The sequence below is a fragment of the Moschus berezovskii genome, chromosome 5 (assembly GCF_049115385.1).
Source record: "Moschus berezovskii isolate FMDL1 chromosome 5, NW_MosBer_1.0, whole genome shotgun sequence".
Classification (NCBI taxonomy): domain Eukaryota; kingdom Metazoa; phylum Chordata; class Mammalia; order Artiodactyla; family Moschidae; genus Moschus; species Moschus berezovskii.
The window spans coordinates 58644739-58668080 of record NC_142464.1 but is presented as its reverse complement, the minus strand read 5'-3'; the positions used below and the strand labels follow the sequence as shown (position 1 = coordinate 58668080).

General features: G+C 35.5%; 1 protein-coding gene across 4 annotated transcripts in view; it reads right to left on the bottom strand.

Annotated features, from left to right (window-relative positions):
- Positions 1-23342, bottom strand: part of PCDH7 (protocadherin 7) — a 483519-nt gene that overhangs the window by 389748 nt on the left and 70429 nt on the right. The window contains exon 2 of one of the 4 annotated variants that reach the window (XM_055434837.2): positions 11485-16904. The exons of the other annotated variants lie outside the window; for them this stretch is intronic. Within the exon in view, the coding sequence (XP_055290812.1) occupies positions 16827-16904 (78 nt within the window). The 3' untranslated portion in view covers positions 11485-16826. Of the gene's footprint in view, positions 1-11484; positions 16905-23342 lie in introns of those variants that run through there. 4 annotated transcript variants of the gene reach the window in all.

Genomic DNA, 23342 nt, shown 5'->3' with positions numbered 1-23342 from the left:
GTGTTCATTGGAAGGACTGATGCTAAAGCTGAAGCTCCAATACTTTGGCCATCTCACGCGTCGAGTTGACTCACTGGAAAAGACTCTGATGCTGGGAAAGATTGGGGGTGGGAGGAGAAGGGGACGACAGAGAATGAGATGGCTGGATGGCATCACCGACTCGATGGACATGAGTTTGAGTGAACTCCGGGAGTTGGTGATGGACAGGGAGGCCTGGCGTGCCTCCCTGTAATTCATGGGGTCGTAAAGAGTTGGACACGACTGAGCGACTGAATTGAAGTGAACTGATGTCTACAAAGCCCAATCAATCAAACTGTTTTATAAACCTTATCATCTACAAGTACTTCATCAATTCACTCGACTAATTTGGCGGTTAGCTTGTTTTATCCTGTTTGTTTTTTTCTTCTGTTGCTTTTTGCTATCTTAGATGGTTTGTATGACTCATTCATCTATTTAGCTTCAAAATTCTTTTGCCCCTATATTCAGTGACCTACACTCACTCCCACACAGCTTTGGCAATCCACATCCATAGACACAAAATGGATTGTTTCTAAACAAAAGCACTCTACCATACTATCTAGAATTATGAAATTCTCTTTTCTCATCCTCTATCCGACTCATGCCCACAAAATTCCTCTTCAGCATCAAAGGCTAATGCTTTCCACTGCTTTGTCCTTCACATTTTAGCAGTCTCCAATCCTTCTGGCTTGACTGTCATTTCTGCTTAATTTTGATCCCCCTGATAACACATTTTCATGGGTGCAATTGATTCTTCCATTCTTTGACCTTCTCTCACAGCTGCCTTGCCAATCCCACTACCAAATCAATCCTACCATCTGTTCACTCTCCTCCTCATCCTGGGCTGCCAAGAGTTACTGAGAAAATTGAATAACCACGCTGATTGACTCTGCTACAAATTTATGATTTCCGATGTCAGCTGAACTCTCAGAGCTGCTTAGCAGCTCTATTACTCATTCCTACTTGGCTGGTCTTCCCATTCCGCACAGCAGCTGTTCCCACCACACCCTCCTCAGATCTCCCACTCCCACCCTCACCTAAACCCCAAAACATGATCTCACCTCCTACTGCTGAGAACACTGAGGCTATCAGGCGTGACTCCCCTCTGCTTCCCTCCTCTGTGTCTCCAAATTTATCAGTATCTTTACTCATAAGGACTTTATTTTGCATCTGAGAAGAAGAATCCTTATTCTCTTGTTCATCTGACCTTTTCATTCCATTCCTAGTTGACTCTGCCAAGACCTTGTTTCATCAATGGGGTTTCTATTTTCTGTTCAGTCCCTAAACTTCTTTCAACACACAAACCTACCTGAAGTTCCCTATTTTGGAAAAAATAAAAAAGATCTTTTTTCCTCTTTTCCACCATCAAATTACTGTTTTCTCTTCTTCCCTGCAAAAATTCTTGGCAAAGGACCTTGGTTCCAGTAGGTCTTTTTACTTAAGACTGATTCCATACAACCTGATGAAATCTTACTTGGCCATCATGCTGATGAAAATATTAGAAATGCTATAGAAAAGAGGCTCTTCTTGCTCTTCAGTTTTCTTGACCTGAATGCTGAGAGTTTGGCTTTAATACAAATGTATTTATTTACTTTTTCCCCCCATTTTTGAAAGGCATTTAAATTACCTAGGATCTGTTCTGTTCTGTTCAGTCGCTCAGTCATGTCCGACTCTTTGCGACCCCGTGGACTGTAGCCTACCAGGCTTCTCCGGCCATGGGATTCTCCAGGCAAGAATACTGGAGTGGGTTACCGTTTCCTTCTCCAGGGGATCTTCCCGACCCAGGGATCGAACCTGGGTCTCCCGCATTGGAGGCAAACACTTTAACCTCTGAGCCACCAGGGAAGCCCCAGTTCCCTCATATTTCAGTTGCAGATGCGTGGGTCAATTTTAAGGATACTCTGGGTTCTTTTGGGTTTTCCTGGTGGTTCAGACGGTAAAGATTCTGCCTGCAATGCAGGAGACCTGTGTTCTATCGCTGGGTCAAGAAGATCCCATAGAGAGGGGAATGTCAACCTACTCCAATATTCTTGCCTGGAGAATTCTGACGGAGTAGTCTGGTGGGCTATAGTCCACCAGGGTTGCAATGAGTCAGACATGACTGAAGCAACTTACACTACTATTACTACTACAGGTTTCTTTGAGCAAATTACTTTCACCCACTGAATTTAGTGTGGCAAAACTGTTATTCAAAGTGTGGTCCCCTTCTTGTCAACCAGAAAGCTGACAGGCAACCCCAAAAGGATATTTCAACATTCCCTCTCTGGAGTCTGAACAATGAACTTGAAAGGAATAGTTTACCAGTCACTACTGAACTCTGAATTGACTTCCACCCTCTGGAGCTGGAATGGATTTTTCTCCTTCCTGAGCATGTTCACCTTCCATAAGAGCTGATCTCCACCTCTTGGTTCCCAAAGCCACCTTCAGTTTAAAATACTAAAGTGCAAACTTGGTTTTTACTGCTTGAGAATAAATTTTATGATTAGGATTAAATGAGCTCTTCTGTATAATATTTTTATTGCAAAGTCTAGTTCCTAGTAAAAGTTAAGTCAATTTTTGCTATTATTATTTTTTTGTATTGTTATTATTAGAATGTCTATGGACAGAAATGATTTCCATTTTTTTCCAGCTTTCAAACACATAATTTTACTTTAAGTTCTACATTTCTTAAAATTCTATGTGGTCGTTCTTCCCATGTTCCCTCTACTCTAACCACACTGGATGATGTGCCTTTTATCAAATAAATGACAAACTTTGATGCTTTCATTATTTTCCTTATGATTTCTTCTCCAGTTAAAATGCCTTTTTCTTCCCTCCTTAGTGTAAGTACATTTAATATAAGGCTCAAGGCAAAAGCTGTATTATTCCCAAAAGTCTTTCTCTCTTTATCTCTGTTGTCCTATAGAACTTGTAAAACATCTGACACTCTTGGTAATGAGTTCCTTGAAAGCACAGATAATATCTTTTATTTATAAATATAATATTTATATTCCCAGACTCAAGCAGTTTCTGGGATAAAGCAGGTATTCAATAATTATTTTTGAGTAATTATTTCCCTCTAGTGATCTTCAGAATAGAAATATACAATCTTAAATTTATATATGAATATAAATTAATAATATATATGGACATATATATGAATATGTGAAACATACATACATGAGGAGAAAATATATATTTAAAGTATTTATTATAGATTGAAACATGTATGTGCATCCAAAAAAATTCAGAATTTCTATACTTTTATGCTCCATTGGTTAATGCTTCAGCAGTCAATATATGATTCAACACTGACATTAGTATTCCTGATACACTTAACTTATGATATCAAGGAAAGTTATATTTGGAATTGGCAAATCAAGGATTGAGAAAATTATAAATTATATCCAATGGTAAGATATTCTAAAAATATGATACATCAGAGATTGTATCTTTTCATAATAATATTAGTAAAACAATTCTATGTCTAAGTAATTTTTAAAAGTAAAAATTTAATTCTTTCAATTAGAGAAGATATGGTAAATTGTCACTCCATGAATAACAGTAACATTAAAGAAAAGATGGTATTCCTTCTGAAACCTATCAAACTCAATATAAATTTCAAATAATACAATCATTTGATTTAAAATTACATTAAAAAGCATATAAAATATGATTTATACAAGATTTTGCATAAATATTATGCTAAAATATAAAACAGGCATTTTGAAAATTGTCCATTGAGAATGTGGGTGTTTGTCTATAGAACAAGTTAAATATTTTGCATACATAGGATATGTGCAATATCTGCATTATATGGAATATTAAGAACAATCAGCAACACAGAATGACTTTATAGGCCATCTCTGTTAGAAAATTTAACAATATGAGTAACACATATTAATCATTATTCACAAACCAGGGATTCTAAATTCTTGAAACACTGGATAGCCCGTGGCATGCTGTGGGCCCTTTCAGCTCTAACAGATTGAAGCTGAATTTCCTTGGTTGCAAGTCAAAGATCACACAGAAAACATCCAGGCAGAAGGCATCTAGTCTAATAGAATATGTATCTTTTAATTGGAATTAAAGATGAAAAAAGAAAGAGAAAAAAATAGTAACTTTGCAGGCTGTGCCTTCAATATTGATGATCCTTAAAAATTCCACTGCTACAGAACTGTCAGAACAGTCTCACTACAAATGAAATCCTATGAATTGTTTTTTTTTTTTTTCCAAAAGAAAACAGTAAGTCTTAAAAGGGTCAGGACTGTGAAAATCATATCCACATTATCTGTGGCATAAATTCTTTTTTTCTAAACCATGAAACACAGAAAGTAAGCAAAAATCACTGAAAATACTTTAATGATATGCTACAAGGTCAAAATAAAATACTTTTGGGTAAGTGTGAAATACTAATCAGCTTATAGCTTGAACAGTGAGCTCAGACAATGATAGGGGTAGAAATGAGATGGCATCGATTTGATGAGTGACAATTCTTCAGCCTTGGGCATCAAGATAGCCTCTGAGGCATGACTTACCTGAGATCATAGCTTAACATCAAGGGAAGTCTTTTGTGACAGTCATTATTTCAGCGAGAAAATTTTTATATTTAAATGAGGCTTTCTATCTATATGCAAACATCATATAGATTTGCCATAGCACCACACGTAAACATTTTAAGTTGAACTGAACTCCATGTTCAAAGAATAGTTTCCAGTCTATTGATTTTAGAAACATTTCTTTTGTTATTGTACTAAGTCCTCTACTAAGGAAATAAGTCTCTAAAGAGGAGCAGTGTATTGGTACCAAGAAATGACCAAAGAGAGAGACTGTCTCTACTACTTATTCCACATAAAGTGTGGCCACTAAAATAGCACAGCATTCCAAGTCTAAGAGAAATACCTCTGTTAAAGAACAATCCAGATCCCTTTCAGGATATTTGTTTCTTCTGTTTCTTCATAAAGCTTTGAAAGTTATTCCCCTAACAAATCAAGGCCTTCACTCCCCTATACTTAAAGACTTCTGCCATCTGACTCCCATTTCTCTTAGAATCATGCTGAATCTCCTTAACATGAAATCTAATGTTGTTTATATCTTGATCTATATCCTGGTTTCCCTTTAGACCGTTCTGCTTTGGCATCTACTTGTACTCCACCAGACCCCTTACTTTTGGCACCATGTAGTTATCACATCTGGTTAACATAGTTATCTTTGTAATAATAGGATTTCTGCACTAGAGTAGATCCTGAGTAATACAGAACACAAGCTCTAACAAAGTTTATATGATTTATGATAGATATGTATCTAAATAGGTGCATATTACCTTAACTGTTCAGTTCAGTTCAGTCGCTCAGTCGTGTCCGACTCTCCGCAACCCCATGAATCACACAGCACGCCAGGCCTCCCTGTCCATCACCAACTCCCGGAGTACACTCAAACTCATGTCCACAGAGTCGGTGATGCCATCCAGCCATCTCATTCTCTGTCGTCCCCTTCTACTCCTGCCCCCAACCTTTCCCAGCACCAGAGTCTTTTCCAGTGAGTCAACTCGTCACATGAGGTGGCCAAAGTATTGCAGTTTCAGCTTTAGCATCAGTCCTTCCAATGAACACCAGGATTGATCTCCTTTAGAATGGACTGGTTGGATCTCCTTGCAGTCCAAGGGACTCTCAAGAGTCTTCTCCAGAACCACAGTTCAAAAGCATCAATTCTTCGGCAATCAGCTTTCTTCATAGTCCAACTCTCACATCCATACATGACCACGGGAAAAACCATAGCCTTGACTAGACGGACCTTTGTTGGCAAAGTAATGTCTCTGCTTTTTAATATACTATCAAGGTTGGTCATAACTTTCCTTCCAAGGAGTAAGCATCTTTTAATTTCATGGCTGCAATCAGCATCTGCAGTGATTTTGGAGCCCAAAAAAATAAAGTCTGACACTGTTTCCACTGTTTTTCCATTTCCCATGAAGTGATGGGACCAGATGCCATGATCTTTGTTTTCTGAATGTTGTTCAGTTCAGTTCAGTTCAGTCGCTCAGTCGTGTCCGACTCTCTGCGACCCCATGACATTTAATTCCTTACAGGAATGTTATATCCTTCACACCTAATCTATTGTAGAAATGCAACAAATATTTATTGAGGAACTACTGAAACATTTCAATGAATGACCTAGAATCACATAAAATTCCCATCTATATCATCAAATGAATTAAATCACTGTTTAATAAGCATTTACTAACTTATAATTTATTAACTTTCTATAGGCAGGCTTCCCAGGTGGCACAATGGTTAAGAAGCTGCCTACCAATTCAGGAGACACAAAAGACACAGGTTGATCCCTGGGTTGGGAAAATCCCTTGGAGAAGGAAATGGCAACCTACTGCAGTATTTTTGCCTGGAGGATTCCATGGACAGAGGAGCCTGGGGGAATACAGTCTATGGGGTCTTAAATGGTAGGACATGACTGAGCACACACACTTCAACCTACTATAAGCAAAGCACTTTGCTCACAACTGAGGGGAGATGGCAAATATGTATCAGACTTGGGTCATTCTTGTGAAGAGATTATGATGGAACAATAAAATAAAATTTAATATATTCACCTACATGTACAAAAACGTTTCCATCATTAAAGGTAGGAAGCCCCAGCTAACATAAAACCATGCAGATAAAGTGACTTAAAATTAGCACTCACGATCTGGTAATCAGAAACAGCTTAACAAAAGAAGAATCAAGGAAGGAAGGATTCACTCATGTAAAATTAGAAGACAGAGATTTGCTGGAGGAGATGAAAGTAAAGGTTAAGGTAACTGGTAAGAAAGTGTGAAGCAGGCAAAATCACTCAAAAGTTACCAGGCTTAACTGGAACACAGAGTTCATTAAAAGAAGAATGAAAAGTAAAAATGTGAAAGGGAGATTAGTCAGAGAAAGAAGATTCTAAATTAAGAAACTGGAAATTGATTAGAAACAAGCAGGTGCTAAATGTTCCTGAGCATGGCAAGAAGAAGCAAGTTGTTCTGTCCTTGCAATGTATGGGATAGTTCAGCCTTCAGTGTAATATCTGAATACATCATGCATATTTTGTATACAACTTTAATAGCAGTTCAAGCATGCTTTCCATACCTAGCCATGATCTATTTTATCTTACAGTCTTGATCAGCTGTCAGTAGCAAACGGAGAAAGCATTTCTTATTTAACACATATTTTTATGATCCTGTATTGCTAGATGGCACAGTAAGTGAAGTAACTTCCAATAACAGTTATCAGGGCATATAATTTCTAATTCAACTAAACACAAAGTAATGGTGGCTACTGAAGGATGATGCTAGAGACATCTATGTGAAAAGCAATCAATCTAAAGATCTAACTGTAACATATATTTTAGAACAAGTTAACTGGAAAAATTACAGCAAACTATTTCAAGAAAACTGAATAAAGCATTCCTCACAGTTAAACAAAACTGAATGGCAACAGAAATGATGTAGCAATAGCCAAAAAGAAAATACCACAGTGTGAAACGTGCCCCCTACAATCATGACAGTGATTAACATAACTAATCACTTTATTTTGATTAATATAATTCCAAATATTCAAAGAAAGTGGAGGTAAGAATATGAGCTCACCAAATTACCCTCCTGAAGTAAACATGAAATAAATAAATAAATCTGTTAGATATTTCACCAGTGTTTGTTTTAATAAGTAGTTTATAAATGCTATGAGATATTCCTGGAAACAGTTCAAAATTATGTGTTAATAATTGATCATGTTTTACTATAATCTCCTTTATAAATATAACTATGTTTTATAAGCATGTTTATATGCTAAACATAGAAATAATCTAAACAATCCCCCAAATGCCTTTCTGAGACATACTGAATATCAAGCTTATTTATAAAGTTTATGAAGTCTACACCAAAAAATACTTCCAAAATCAAGTTTAAATTCATGTAAGGGTTTGAGGAAATCACGGTTTAAAGTCAGGCACATCTGAAGTTTGAATCTCAAACTAACTCATGACCAGTGTTTTGGTGTAAAACAAATGTTTGTTTTTAATAGTACTCAGACACACATATAGTTATGGTGGACACTATTGTGAATTGCATTCAGACTGCTTCTGGAATCTTAGCTCACCTAGTGAATGGCTACATGACTGGCGTCACATTTCTGAGCCTTTCTTTAATAATAGCTGTTATTTATACATTCTTACTTTATGCCAGTCATGGCCATAAGTGTTATATATCAACTTATACTTACTCATTATATGACATACAACTTATATAGCATATTAATGCATGCACATTTGCTAATGCTACCATAAGACTACTATTATCTTCATTTAAATACATGACAGGTTAAATAACTTGCTCCAAATCTCAAAGACTGGTCCATAATCAATGCTCTAAACACTACATTTTTAATTCATGAATTATATATGTCTTTAAGTCATATTTTCACAGGAACTCCAAGGGAGGACAAAATATAGCAATTCAAATGTTTAGTGAATGTATTTAAACTGAAAGATCACTCACAGATCAGATCATTATCAGGTAACAGATTATAAATTAAATTGCAACTTTCTGATTATCTAAAGATATAATAACACCATGAAAAAGAAAGCAGCTTAAGAATAACTTATCTTTATGTTCATCCTAGCAAAAATGTTTACTGAATTATTTTTTTTTACCACAAGGTCAAATTAATGCTTATTTTAGAAAACTGCTGTTTTTGTTCAGTCACTAAGTCGTGTCTGACGCTTTATGACCCCATGGGCTGCAGCATGCTAGGCTTCCCTGTCCTTCATTATCTCCTGGAGTTTGCTCAGATTCGCGTCTGCTGGGTAAGTGAGGCTATCTAAACATCTCATCCTCTGCTGCCTACTTAGAAACTAAAACTTCCAATTGATTATGCACTATAATTAAAAATTGATAATTTTTATATATTTCTATTCCATTTGCCAAAAATTATAGGGAAGCAATCCGAATTGATGTGTTAGATAAACGTCAAAGGGAAAAAAAATTGTTTTTTTTTTCTCTTTATAATGTTTTGCTTAACACTGTCTTTAGATTTCCATAAATACTCAGTTCTGCATACAATAAAGTATCTGTGAGCAACATGATAAAAGTTATGTTCCAAATGGCATCCATACATTAAGTGCCAAAGAAAGCTGCATAATAATTTTTGAAAGTGAAAAAAAAGTCCTCTGGACCTTCTATAGTATGCAAAGTCAAAGGAAATGGATAGTCTAATGATACAGCCACGAGGAGGTGGCCAGCAGAGTTCAGTGACTGGGAAAGAAAGCTTGACAAAATCTAGGCATATTAGTCAGTTCCTTAAAATATTTTATTTCTCTGCAAGTTCTGAATTGTCAGCAGTGTAAAAAGTACTTCCAGAAGGATTCTATATTTTATACCTCTATATTCATAACTACTGTAGCCATTCTTCATACTGTTGTAAAAAGGCAGAACCAATCATCTGGCAGGTGACTGTCTTTGGCTCAGCAGAAACTTCCATTTCGTGTAATAAAGACAAACATACACAATCTGAATACATTCTCACTGGGGAGGGATGGAGGGGTGGGAGACTCCTTTCATGTCATTTACTTTATAAATTATTTCTAAGATGCATTTTTTTTTCCTCAGGCTGTCCAAAGGCAGAGTTCCATTGTGCCTTTCCAAAATGCAGTCCTTTGTAAGTGATTTCAATGGCCCTTAATAGAATTTTATGAATGAAATTATACATTCAAAAATATGATAGCCCTAATAAATATCTTTCATGTTTTTTCTCTTGAAATCATAAGCAGAACTTCTCTTTTACTGAAGTGTATCCTTTAGGCATTCACTTGTGGTCATTTGAAATTTAAAATGTACTTCATTTAACACTATTGTACATATAGTTATTTGATAGACTTTTAATTCGTGGAAGGATTCATACCAAAAAAGTGCTTCAAAAATCTGTTCTAGATTCAGATAAAAAAGTGTATGTATGTTCTCTTCTTTTAAAATGAAGTATTATTTTTAATTCTGGTAGCATGTGATATGAAAAGTGAAAAAAAAAGTGAAAGTGTGAGTTGCTCAGTCATGTCTGATTCTTTGTGACCCCATGTATGTTATAAAACCATCAACAATTCTAAAGCTCTCTTTCTTTTTTTTTCTTTGTCTCCATTAGACCCATTGGGAGTACAATGGCTTAGGTCACAACATGAAACATCATGCTAATTAATCTGCTAATTAACTGGTATAAGAAATATATTGCATGAAGCAGATTGCTGTATTACTTTGTTTCAACTTTTGTGTAACCACTAATTTAGAATCATCTAATCATGCTCTTTAATCCAAATGTTAATCTCAGATGGCAGTAACACATGATTGCTGAGGAGCTCCCATGTAAGACATGTACTGCATTTCTTCCCAGTACTAAAAATGGTTTATTGAAAGATGAAAAGATGCTTTGTTTACAGATCCTTGGTATTCACTTGAATATAATCTCTTTTAATGCAGTACTAATAACGATATCCTCAAAAACATTTGCTCAAACATCTTCATCTAAATAGTGAGACATCTGTTTGATAAGTTATCACAGGATTTTTATTAAAAAGGCTCATATAATCAATTGCTTCATCAATATCATCAGTATTTTCCTTAACAAATTTTTTTTTAGATTATATGACTTTATCAACCAAGTTTCAATTTGAGGTTCAAATAAATGGCAGATTTGTAACTAATAAATATTAAGGGTTTTAAAAAGTCAACCAGCAGAATAGTTAGATTACGCTAAACCCACTTGAAATCTACTATCAAGAGGCAGCCGGTTTCTGATCTTTCTGAAATGCATATACCAAATGTCTGCTGCTTTCATAAGCCTGACACATAGGGGAGAAAAAGTCCTTGCTGACCTACCTTTTAACTGCTAGACACAGAGAGAAGAAGAAAGATTAGAGACCCAGGTCCCCCTCAGTTGCTACTGAGACAGATTTTCACTGACACAACTGGGAAGTAGCAATTAAGAAAAAAGGTTGAGCTGTACCTGATCTCAGAACACCAATCTCTTAAAACAGGAAACGTTCACTTTCCCTCCAACATCTAAGGATTGAGTCTAGAAAGATATTCATTTTTAATCACATTAATCTCAACTCCTCATTAGAAATTCACAAAAAGCAGCATGAGATAGGTTATTATAGGGGAATTAACATCCACAAAAATATACACTAGCCAGCTTTTTCATAAAAAACTGTAGAAATTATTATAATGCATAGTCTAATAAAAATCTGTAGTTGACTTTTTTCTTTTCAGTTGCTAAACTGTGATATAAACTTAAAATATAACTTTCTCTTGTTTTCACTAGCAATTCTATGAGTTTACGAGAACACAGAGCCACTTGTGAGGCCTACATTTTCCAAAGTCACAATTATTCAATATATTTCATCTAGAAAGGAGTTTAAAATAGGCAAAACTGAGCATTTTCAATGCTTATTTGTTTTCTTCTCTCCAATATGCTTTCTTAACAAACTACTATGTTTAAAATGAAAGCCACTGACTTCACCGACACTAAATATGATCCGATTCAATTCAGCACGTATTTAGTTTATATTTCATACATTCAATCTTATCAGCCAAAAATGTTTTCTGCTTAATGAAGGACTTTGAAAATAAAGTCCTCATCATATTTAATAGATACTAAATATTTTCAAAGAATAACAACTGCCTGTTTATGGATTGGCTGTCATAATCAGCATTACCCTTAGTTTTTATGATAAGCTGATATATTTCCCATTCTTAAGTTTCACAGTTTTTAAACTATTAATAATGTGAGAGAACTGTATTCCCTTAAGATTGTGGATAAAATGATCTCCAAAAATTGTTTCTTAACCTTTTGGAAACTTTAATCATGTAACACAGGTTTGATTTCAGCTTTCACAGTTTCCTTTCACTTGTCTATGACTGAAGAAATTACAGCTCACAGAACTCCCAGATTTGAACTGTAGTGAATCAGAAACTGATGAATTCCCCTGGAGAACTTGGACTTGCACAATTTTTCTGAGTTTCACACCATACCATACAGAAACTAGTGAGGGCTTGGCATTACACTTTTCAGTGAGGCGCCTTTTGTTTCACTTTTGCCAGTGATACTGAGTTTATTTTGGCCCATGAACATCTCAGCCAACAATCACCTCATTCTATTCATGCAAATTATAAAAACAATAAGAAAATTAATAATACCATTGTTTATTGAGTTCTTGTTATGTCACACTCACTTTGCCTGGACGAATCTCATTTAATCATCACAACTAATTCATGAAGTAGATACTGTTTTAACTCCGTATTACATACAAAGCAATGGAGGCAGAGAGAGGTAATTTGTTCAAAAGTCACTCAAGTTTTGTGCATGAACCATGTTTCAAACTCAGGCAGCCTGGATTCCAGACCCTGAACTCTTAACCACTGTGATATCCCATCATTTAGCACATGGCATTGTAACATTCAGCCTGCACAGCTGGAATTCCCATTAGAATGAGTGCTCTCCCTATTCAAAGAATGCAGCTGACATATTCCTCAGTCCACTCAGATTCCAGTAGCAAAGTCTTTATTTAAAAAGAAGTTGGCCACCTCATGCGACGAGTTGACTCACTGGAAAAGACTCTGATGCTGGGAAAGGTTGAGGGCGGGAGGAGAAGGGGACGACGGAGAATGAGATGGCTGGATGGCATCACCGACTCTGTGGACATGAGTTTGAGTGAACTCCGGGAGTTGGTGATGGACAGGGAGGCCTGGCGTGCTGTGATTCATGGGGTCGCGGAGAGTCGGACACGACTGAGCGACTGAACTGAACTGAACTGAACTGAACTGCAGCAAATAGCACATATTTATATCAATACACTTTAAGCATGCAAAACAAGTAAGTTAGAGAAAAGCTTTTCTCTTCTTCCCTTTATACAGTATTTAGAGCAGACCTTTCATCACAGATTCCATCTTTATCCAATATTTCAGTGAACTAGAACATCTGAATACCTTTCACATCTAAGTCATGCATTCTGAATCTGCCTCACACAGGTTAATAGATGCGTGATTGAGGGAACCACAAAATTTATCTCTGTACTCCCAAATAGTTTCAGAACCTATCTTGAACTCCTAACTATAATAGTTTGTCATGAAAGCTTTGGCCCACCTACTGAACGTGGCCTCTGAAACTAAACTGGCAGCGCTCAATGCTCAGCACTACCTCCTGCTAATTCTGTAGCTTTGCAAATTTACCAAAACTCTCTGTTCCTCATTTTCCTCATCTGTAAAATGGGTCTCATGCAATAATAGTATCTAACCTCATGAGGTTGATATAAATATTAAACAGAGCAATTACTATATCATCTGCACAGAGCAGGGTCTTGGGAACTTAAGTTTAAAATATTATCAGAGAAATATGAAAATCTGTTTGACTATATATACCAAAACAGTGAACTAAAATAATAGCAGCCCCCCAAAACAGGAATAACTAAAAACAAATTCTCATTCCCAATGATTTTTTTTTATCCATGTGTATTCAATTTGATGGATTCTGGACATAATTTTTCAAATGGAATTCCCATTCACAATTATACTGCTCTGTGCAGCCATTTCCCTCAAGCCAAGTCTAGTCTCCTCTCCCTCCTCTCTTTTTTTCCCAATGGATAGAGGCAAAGGACAAGTGTAGAAGTTTTAAGCAGAGATACTAGGACTTAGGAGAGGCTTGATAGGTCCCATTTAAATTTTTAATCTTTCAAAATAAAGACTAAATTGACAAAATTAAATTTTATTATCAATATCAGTTCCATAAATGGCCAGAAGTTCACCTAAAAGAAAAAAAAAAAAATTCAGAGTGACCAGTCTCTGCATAAGGATTCCTGAAGATTATCCATTCCAACTTTGTGATATTGAAAGTGACACTATTTTGCAAGTCAGTATGCTGCAATGAAAAAAAAATCCACAAGATATATATGCTTTCATTTTGCTTCCCACTGTTTCTCTGACCTTTCTCAGTTGGAGTAGTAGCAGGAAACTAAAATAAAAGTACTGTTTTTCTGTGTGAAGCACTTTGTGAATAAACAATCATGAAATCAGAACAGTTGTAAGACTTCTCTGCCTGTTGCTTCTCCTAAGCAGAGAATTACTATTAGACGAAAGAGCCTACGGCAATAAACATCAGGGGCTAGTGTTTCTTTCTCTTCTGAAACCAATCAGGCTGATCCAAGTCCAGAAATGCCTTTGAAGTTATAGAGACCTTCATGTGTTGATCAATCCTTGAGCGGTAAAGAGCAAGAAAAGCTGGTTCTAGATCTTTAATACATTCTGCCGGGGAAAGCATTCAACTCAATGAAGTACAAAAACGTTTCCTCTATTACAAATTGAGTGATTTTGTACTTGGGCGCCGCTTGATTCAGTTAACGTAGAGGGAGCTATTGATTCCAGACGTGATTATTTGTATGTCAGTGCATATCTCTATTAAGTCAAGCTAAGGCTGGAACAGCAACAACTGTAAATTCATATTTTTTCTTTCTTCTAAGGCATAGGTTGAGATTTGGGTCAATTTAAGTGGAAAACAGCATATGATTCTCTTAATAAGGATTATCACTATTGATTATTGATATAATAATAATCAATATTATTGTGATGATAATAATAATCAATAATAGTGATTATTATTCTATTGCATGGTGTTAATATTTCTAAGATATCAAAACCTAAAAATTAAGTTAATTTATCAGGAGTTAAGAATACAAATGATTTTAAAGTTGATAGTTCAGTCCAAACCCATCCTTTATGGGTGAGAGAGCTTAGCACCGGGTAATGCAAAAAACGTATCCTCAAGTCTGTCTATTTAGCAGCAGAGTAAAATTTGGCATCAAGACTCCTGACCCTGTTCAGGGTAATATTCTCCAAACATTCTCAAATATATCTCTGTCAAACCTTTTCTCTTTATCATAAGTGGCTAAGCTCTTCACTTTCAAATTGTAAAGATGCAGAAAATATAGTTTAAAACCAGCAACATGAATACACTTTACATCTCATTTTGTTTTAAGAGACTATTAAAAATACAGACATTTTATAAAGTAGACTTCTTTATTACTTTGGCCACAGAAAAATATTCAATACAATAGAATTATACAGCTTGTAGACTTATAATTTATTATAATAGCATAAAAACCAAAATCCCTGTAATAGTATAGATAGGGTACCAGCTTCAGTTGATTGTCACATAGAAAGAAGAGGTAAAAATTTCAACTCTAAAGTTAATCGGTAATATAAAGAGAAATGAACATAAATACCAGAGTACAATAGTTTCAAAATTATTATGGCACATAGTGACCTCAAAAAATACGTCAATCTGTTTGAAATACTATCTTATCTATGTTAATACATGGTCACTTATATAATTCAGATTGAAAAAAAGTGGGGAAAAAACACATGTAACTTATTGACATATTTAAAACTTAAAACACAAATATTTCCCCAGTCTCATCTGTAAGAGCATCCATGATTCACATTCTCTGTCACTGAGTAAAGAAATCTTAAGGAATATAGTAGGACTTTCCAACTGTCTTCAAACTGATTTCACAGGAGCCTACTCTCATTATTTTCAGACATCAGTACTATCTTAATTTAAATGGCTCAATTGCATTAAATATTATACTTAATTGGAGAGCCTTTTCAGTAGTCATTCTATCTTCAAAACTGCTTCTTTTGTGAATAATAATCTTTAATATGATCATGACACATAGGAAATGGCTTAAGACGGTTCACTCTACCTCTTTACATTCTAGGTAACAAACCAAAGTGCAAATGTCAATCGTTAAGTTTTACCTTCTCCCACTGATACATACAGGCACACGCACAAATGCGTACATATACACTCACGCCCATTCACAAATCAGACTTTGTACAGTATCTTCAGTTGAGTAAGTAACTATAATGCAAAGAGTTACTTCCCACATGCAATTTCACCTTTAATAAAATCTTAAAAGTCCTCATCTGCATACCTAAATGCATAGGACCACAAATGTAAAAGGCCAGTTTCCTATTAAATAATGGCCATACATTCCTATAACACTTAACAGGGTTTACCCTAAATTCAATCAGAAATTGTATCAAATGTCTGTGAGATATATGGTGATCTTCTGCTTTTATACCATAATAAACTCTGTTTCAACAAGTATCAGATTGACCTAAATTTTATTTTCTCTTATGTCCATTAGTTTCTCATTTTCCCTGATTGGCAGTAGTATTTCTTCTTAGCCTTGTGAAATAGTATGGAACAAGCTAATTTTCTCAGAATTCAGTCCTGAGGTATACGTTTCCATTTTCTTTGTTGATCTAGCACAGGCTCAGGTGATTCTCCATAATGCATCCAATTAGTTCAAGCAAGGCAAATGAAATCACATCTATAATAATTTCCATCTTATTAACTATAAACAGTAAGTAAGAGGATATGTTTCTCCACTCTTTGCTTGAGTCCTTTCAAGTGCAAACCAGAGGAAAAGGATTTCCTGTTCTTTTCATACTCTTGAATGTCATGATATTTGATTCAGTTTCTCCATTGTAATTGATAAGATTGTAAAACCTCTCTCACATCCCTTCTTTATTCTATACTGAGAGCTTAATTTTCTTTTTCAGCTGTTTGCAAATTATAATTTGATTCCTTTTTTGCCGAGAATTTATTTTAAAGCCATTTTGTTTTCTTCCAAATCAGAGCTTCATTTTACTCAGCTAGTGGTCCTGCCTTTTGGGAATCGATTTCTTTTTACACAGGACTAATCCAGGTTTATTAGGATCCAACACCTTTAGTTGGAACGTTCCATGGATTTCACTTACGAGCACATACATTCATTTTACACGATTCCTCAATGTGGCCAGGGGGTTTCGTGGTCTGCACTGTATCCACCTATAAAAAATACAAAAATATATGTCTGCTTTACAGGGATGTGAGTAGGGTTTTGCTAGCCTAGATCCAAAACTTGGATGCATATTTTGGCTGATAGTATTCTTTCCTTCTTTAAGATGTATTTGCAGTGGCCATAACCTCTTTTAGAAGTCATAGAGACTTAACTGTTCCAGCTACAATGAACAGCCCTAGGGCATCTAGATCAATGCTGTTGGCTAATCTCTTGGATTCCATCTTTGACAAGAGATATTTGCATGGTAAAAGAAACATTGAATTATTGTTTTTCAGGCTTTGAGTATTTAAAGGAGAGGGGCTGTCAGGGAAGGAGGTGTTGTTGGCTTTATTTATATTATAAATACAAATAAGAATGAAATGGTAATTTTCTTATCAGTTCTTTTACAATTTACTGTCCCTAAAATCTCTGGGAGGTGAGCTTGATCTGAACTTTCACACCCTTCAAAGTAGCTCTCTAGTCTCTAAATGCAATCATGGAAATCTGAGCATTTTACACATCATCAACAAATGGTTCACTGATTTATAGTTAAGGATGAATTACGAAAACTATCCCCTTCAAAAATATGACCATAAAAAGGTATTGTTTTTTATAAATGAAAGTAATGATAATATTCCTTTAAGATGTTTGGTGCCAATATGAGTTTTAAATAGTATTGAATATTTATTGCTTTGAATTTGAGCCTGACCAATAGTCTGATTTCTGCTCTGACAAAAAAATGCACAGAATATTGTTTCCAGTTTAATCATGTCAGTAAAAGCTTTAGTGAGTTCGAACATTCTCAAAAAGCATAATTAATCACTTCTATAAAATAAAAATGCTACAGTTCACTACCAAAAGTTAGAATGTTTTAAGAATTAAAAAAAAAATTAGTACTACACCTAATTTCCAATGTCACAATGCATCAGCACATGAGAATCAAGGTTAGAAAAGAAGTAAATGAATTCTTTCACTGAATAATCAACTAACTCACACTGGAAAGTAAATGGAACAAAAAAGTAATGTCTAATTTAAAAATTGCTTATATTCAAAAGCATAAGATGCTTAAAAATTGTTCTGACAGCAGATTATTCATATTAGCTGTATAAATTTAAGCAGCTTTAAAATGCCTTAATTTATTAAGTTAAATTTTATCTTTTCTAGAAATAAAAAGAGTATATTTTCTTTCTGTAGCAAGTTGTAAAACTTAATTTAAGATATTCTGGCCAATAACACATGGAAGACAAGTTTACCATGGAATCTATGCTAAGTGAGTTTTCATGATTTAAATTGTAGGTTTAAGATGAACATGTGCTAAGTCGCTTCAGTCATGTCCCACTCTTTGCAACCCCATGGACTGTAACTCACCAGGCTCCTCTGTCCATGGGATTTTCCAGGCAAGAATACTGGAGTGGGTTGCCATTTCCTTCTCCAGAGGATCTTCCCCACCCAGACATTGAACCTGCATCTCTTATGTCTCCTACATTGGCAGGCAGGTTCTTTACCACTAGTGCCGTCTGGGAAGCCCTAAGATGAACATAGATTATCTAATCAGAACACAAACCATACACTACACTTGTCAGTTAAAAATTGCTTTATACAAAAATGAAAACTATATATTTAAAAGCTTCAGATACTGTTTTTTATTTCCAAACCAATGAGAATGATGTAGCCATAATGCACAACTAGACTACATTAGAACATCCTGTTAGGTACTACCTATCATGGTCGTGCTAAGTTGCTCAGTCGTGTCTGACTCTTTGCGATCCTATGGACTGTAGCCCACCAGGTTCCTCTGTCCATGGGATTCTTCAGGCAAGAATCCTGAAGTGGGTTGCCATTTCCTCCTCCAGGGGATCTTCCAGACCCAGAAATCAAACCCACATCCTCTGAGACTCCTGTATTGGCAGGCAGCTTCTTTACCACTGAGCAACCTGGGAAGTCCATATCTTTGCCTGGAGAATCCCGTGGACAGTGGAGCCTGGCGGGCTATAGTCCATGGGGTCACAAAGAGACGAACACGACTTAGCGACTGAGCAGGAACACTATATATATATACATACACACACACATATATAATTATCTTTGTGAAGTTATTCACTTAACTGTCTCATCCTGTCAAGGCTACAATGTAGTCTAGGAGAACAAACCTCATTTCCATTGTTTACTACTTTATTCTCAGTTTTGTTACATGGTTGTCTCTCAATAAAACTGCTCTAATGAATGAATACCTGTTGGAAATAGCTATCGAAACAAATCACAATACTGGTCACATCATAGTACTACTTTTGTCTAATTTTAATATTTTGAAATCATGTTTTTGGCTTTCTATTATTTGTCATATGATAGATTATGAAATAGACATTTTTGAGCTGTAGTAAACATTCTTCATTTTATTATTATTTTATTTTACCCACTTTTTCTATTTTTTTCAACTTAGCCTGTCCATTTAAAATATCATTAATTTTCTCTTTTTAACCTTTTCCATATAACAGTCATTATTTTCTTTCCTTAAAGGGAATTTCTATTTAAAATGTTCTGCAAGGTTTTCAATAAGTGAATAAGTAAAACAATAAAAACATAGGAAATCAGAGGCATCAAAGTGTTTCATCTTCTATTTTCAAGATTTGACATACTTTTAAAAGCACACCCAAGAAACAGAATGCATTTACCACATTGCCATGAAACATAATGAAATCCTCTTATTAAAATATTACTGAGGAATAGAGCTCTCTCATGTCATAAATTAACTATGGAAGAGCAGGTTTCACATTTATGGTTTCAAGCTTTGATGCACTGAACAAATGCAGCTGTGCACTAATATTCACCTGTCACTAAAGCCAAGAAAGTGGATTCTTTCCTCACCATTAAAGATTCATGTTTAAAAACAAAAATGCATACCTCAAATCACTTATTGAGCTCATGGAGAACTACTTAGGAATCACCATTCTGCAAACAGTCATTGATGAGGGTCAGGGTAGAAATGGATGTTACCAGGATTGGTTTGTTTTGATTTGAATCAGCTAATTAAAATGGCCCTGGAAGCAATTTTCAGATCACTGCCACTGAGGAGATAGGCTCCAGTAAATCAGACCAAACCAATCTTTCAGTCAGGTCCAATTCTGCTGAAGTTGTATAGACGCAGCTTTTGTCTTCCCCTTCCAGCCATTCTCTTCAATTTTTTCTATCACCCAGGCAACAAACCACACACACACACACACACACACAGATGAAACCAAGCCATCCCTGGAGCATGTTTTACCAGGCCACCTCTATATCTCACTCAGTTTTTATTTCCTAATCAAAGAGACTGAAATAAACTTGGAATTAATTATCAAAAACATCACAAAATTGTAAAGCAATTATCCTCCAATTAAAATAAATAAATTAATTGAAAAAATATCAATAAAAAGTTAAATGATAAAAGCTCTGTTCTTCTTTTCCTGGTTTCTCTGGCCTCCTCCCTGACTAGTGCTTGGAAAAGAAAGCTGAATTATGCGGAGAATAGGAATAAGATTCAGATTTAAGTACAAGAATACAATGAACACTCATACAAAGGAATAAATACTCTCTTAATAATTCTGAAAAAATTCCAATCATAAACAAGGAAATGTATATATTTTGAAAGGAACATGTATCTACTTTGTACTTATTTTTATTAGGCATGCTTCAAAACTAAGTCACACACCTACATAATTGGTGTAGATTAAGTACAAGTGTCTGTTGAATGTGTTTGCATATAATTGGCAATATGTAAAAGGATTCTATGAATATTCATTATCTTTTCCTCTAATGTTAAGATCTAGGTGAAAGTAAAAAGCATCATATAAAAAGTAGAGTCTATTCCATGTCACAGAAAATGAAATTGATGGTAGTTTCTGCAATCTAGGAACAGAAAGTAGATTTTCATATTTTGGAGCAAATGCATAATATCAGAGCTAAGTCAAGGGACAGCCATCATCAAGACTGAAAGTTTATTATTTAAAAAAATAATGGAAAATCATTTGAAATATAAAGTGGGACAGAAGGTTAACATGGGATTTAGTGAATGGAGGAATATGAGGATAACTCTGAATGATATGATCATGTTTTACTCCATTTTGACATATAAATGAGGTACCAAAACTCATAAATTATAATTATTCATTACTATATCATCTGCATAGATGTTTATTACAAGATTGAACTTAATTATTTAACTTTCCCCACAAAGTCCTTGTGAAGCAGCAATTATAAGTTTGCTCGTTTTACATATGAGGGAATTAAAGATCAGAGAGCTTAATCTTCTTATATAAAAATCACATAGATAATGGGAGAATCAGGGCCTCAAACCAAGACTTTGGTTATTAATCAAAGATTGTTTTTCCTCAGCATTATGTTTCTGGATAACTGTTTTTTAAATTTGACTTTGAATCTTTTAAAAATATACATCTAAGTTATAACCGAAAATGTCTCTATTTTTGCCATTGTTTCAGGAATAAGCAAAACTATGCAAGCTTTCTATATTATTATAAATGAATGTGTTATGAAATTCAGTTCTAGAAGCCTGTGTATTTATTGGAGTCAGGATTCTATCATAATTACTTAAATTTCTGAATACATAAGAAGCAACTTCAGCATATCTGGAGGTTGTCTAAACTGACCAAAAAAAACACAAAACATAGAAAGGAAAGGAATAAATAAGACAAATTCCACCCAATCAAAGAAAGGGATATTTATAACCATTTACATGTGTAAGAGTGCACACTCACACACACACACACAAAGGCCATTCATTAGCACTGTTTAATCTACATTCTTTGGAAAAGAGGGCTTTTAGATGATGAGTCAACCTCTGAATTGGCCATGGAAGGAAAGGGATTGGATAACATCATACCACTTCCACATCATAGGTAATTTGCTCTCACTACAGAATACGAATGATGTGGGCCCTAACAAAAGAATGTCCTGGGTTGGATAGCCAAGCAATCAATATTTATTGACTGGCTGGCTGTTAGAATCATGGAATCTCAGTGTTAGAAAGAATGCCAAAGGTTACAGAGTCGAATCATGTGAAAGACATTGTGGAAGGCATTGGGGAAATACAAAGAAACAAAAGCCCTACCTCTGAGGAAACTTTTATGTGTACAAATATATACATATAAACAGATGATTAATCTTGAGGAGGAAAAGACAAGAACCCAGGAAGTAAAACTATGAGAGCTCTGAAGAGTGAGAAGAGACTGTGGTGAGGGGAGGAGAAAGAGGGTTCCTGGACTAACTGAACCTGAGTTGGGTCTTAAAAGCCAGATAAGCTTGACATCTACGGAAATGAGGGAAAATGGCATTCCAAGAAGAAACCTGCGAGGAAGATGGGTGGTGAAGTCAGGAGGCAGTGAGTGGATTTCCCTGCCTACATCAGAGATTTCTGTAATTCCATTCAACCTCACCCCAAGCTGTTTTCTCTACTTAGATCAAGTCTACTTATAAAAGGATGTGATGTAATAATTAAAAGCAATGACAACAAAGCTGTCCTGAATACCCTAAATTAGAAGTACAGACAAAGTAACTGTCAAAAGTCAAAGCAAAAATTGACTGTTTGTTAAAACTAACATAGTCAAGTATTTGAGGATTCCTGCTCTAGAACCGCCTATTCCTAAAGGTTAAATTGTGTACATCTTAATTACAATTTTATTTTTTCTTGTTTTACTTCTAAATGACATTTGAAAGGAACACCTTTTCTAAACAAGGGAGGGACAGGGATCAATTCAAATAGACTGAAAGTAAAAGTAGCTCAGTCTTGTTCAACACTTTGGGACTCCATGGACTGTATAGTCCAGGATTCTCCAGGACAGAACACTGCAATAGGTAGCCTTCCCTTCTTCAGGGGATCTTCCCAACACAGGGATCAAACCCAGGTCTCCCACACTGTGGGCATATTCTTTACAGCTGAGCCACAAGGGAAGCCAAAGAATACTGGAGTGGGTAGCCTATCCATTCTCCAGCTGATCTTCCTGACCCAGGAATTTTACCAGTGTCTCCTGCATTGCAGGCAGATTCTTTACCAACTGAGCTATCAGGGAAGCTCTCAAACAGACTGTTAGGCATTAAGGAAGCAAAAACACTAGACTGAACCTCAGCTTCAGACTACTGACAAAATGTGCTCCACCACAGAAGGGAATGGTAAACCACTTCAGTATTCTTGCCTTGAGAACATCATGAACAGTATGAAAACGCAAAAAGATAGGACACTGAAAGATGAACTCCATGCATTGGGAGGTGCCCAATATGCTACTGGAGATAAGTGGAGAAATAACTCCAGAAAGAATGAAGAGACGGGGCCAAAGCAAAAGCAACACCCAGTTGTGGATGTGACGGGTAAGGGAAGTAAAGTCTGATGCTGTAAAGAGCAATATTGCATAGGAACCTGGAATGTTAGGTCCATGAATCAAGACAAATTGGAAATG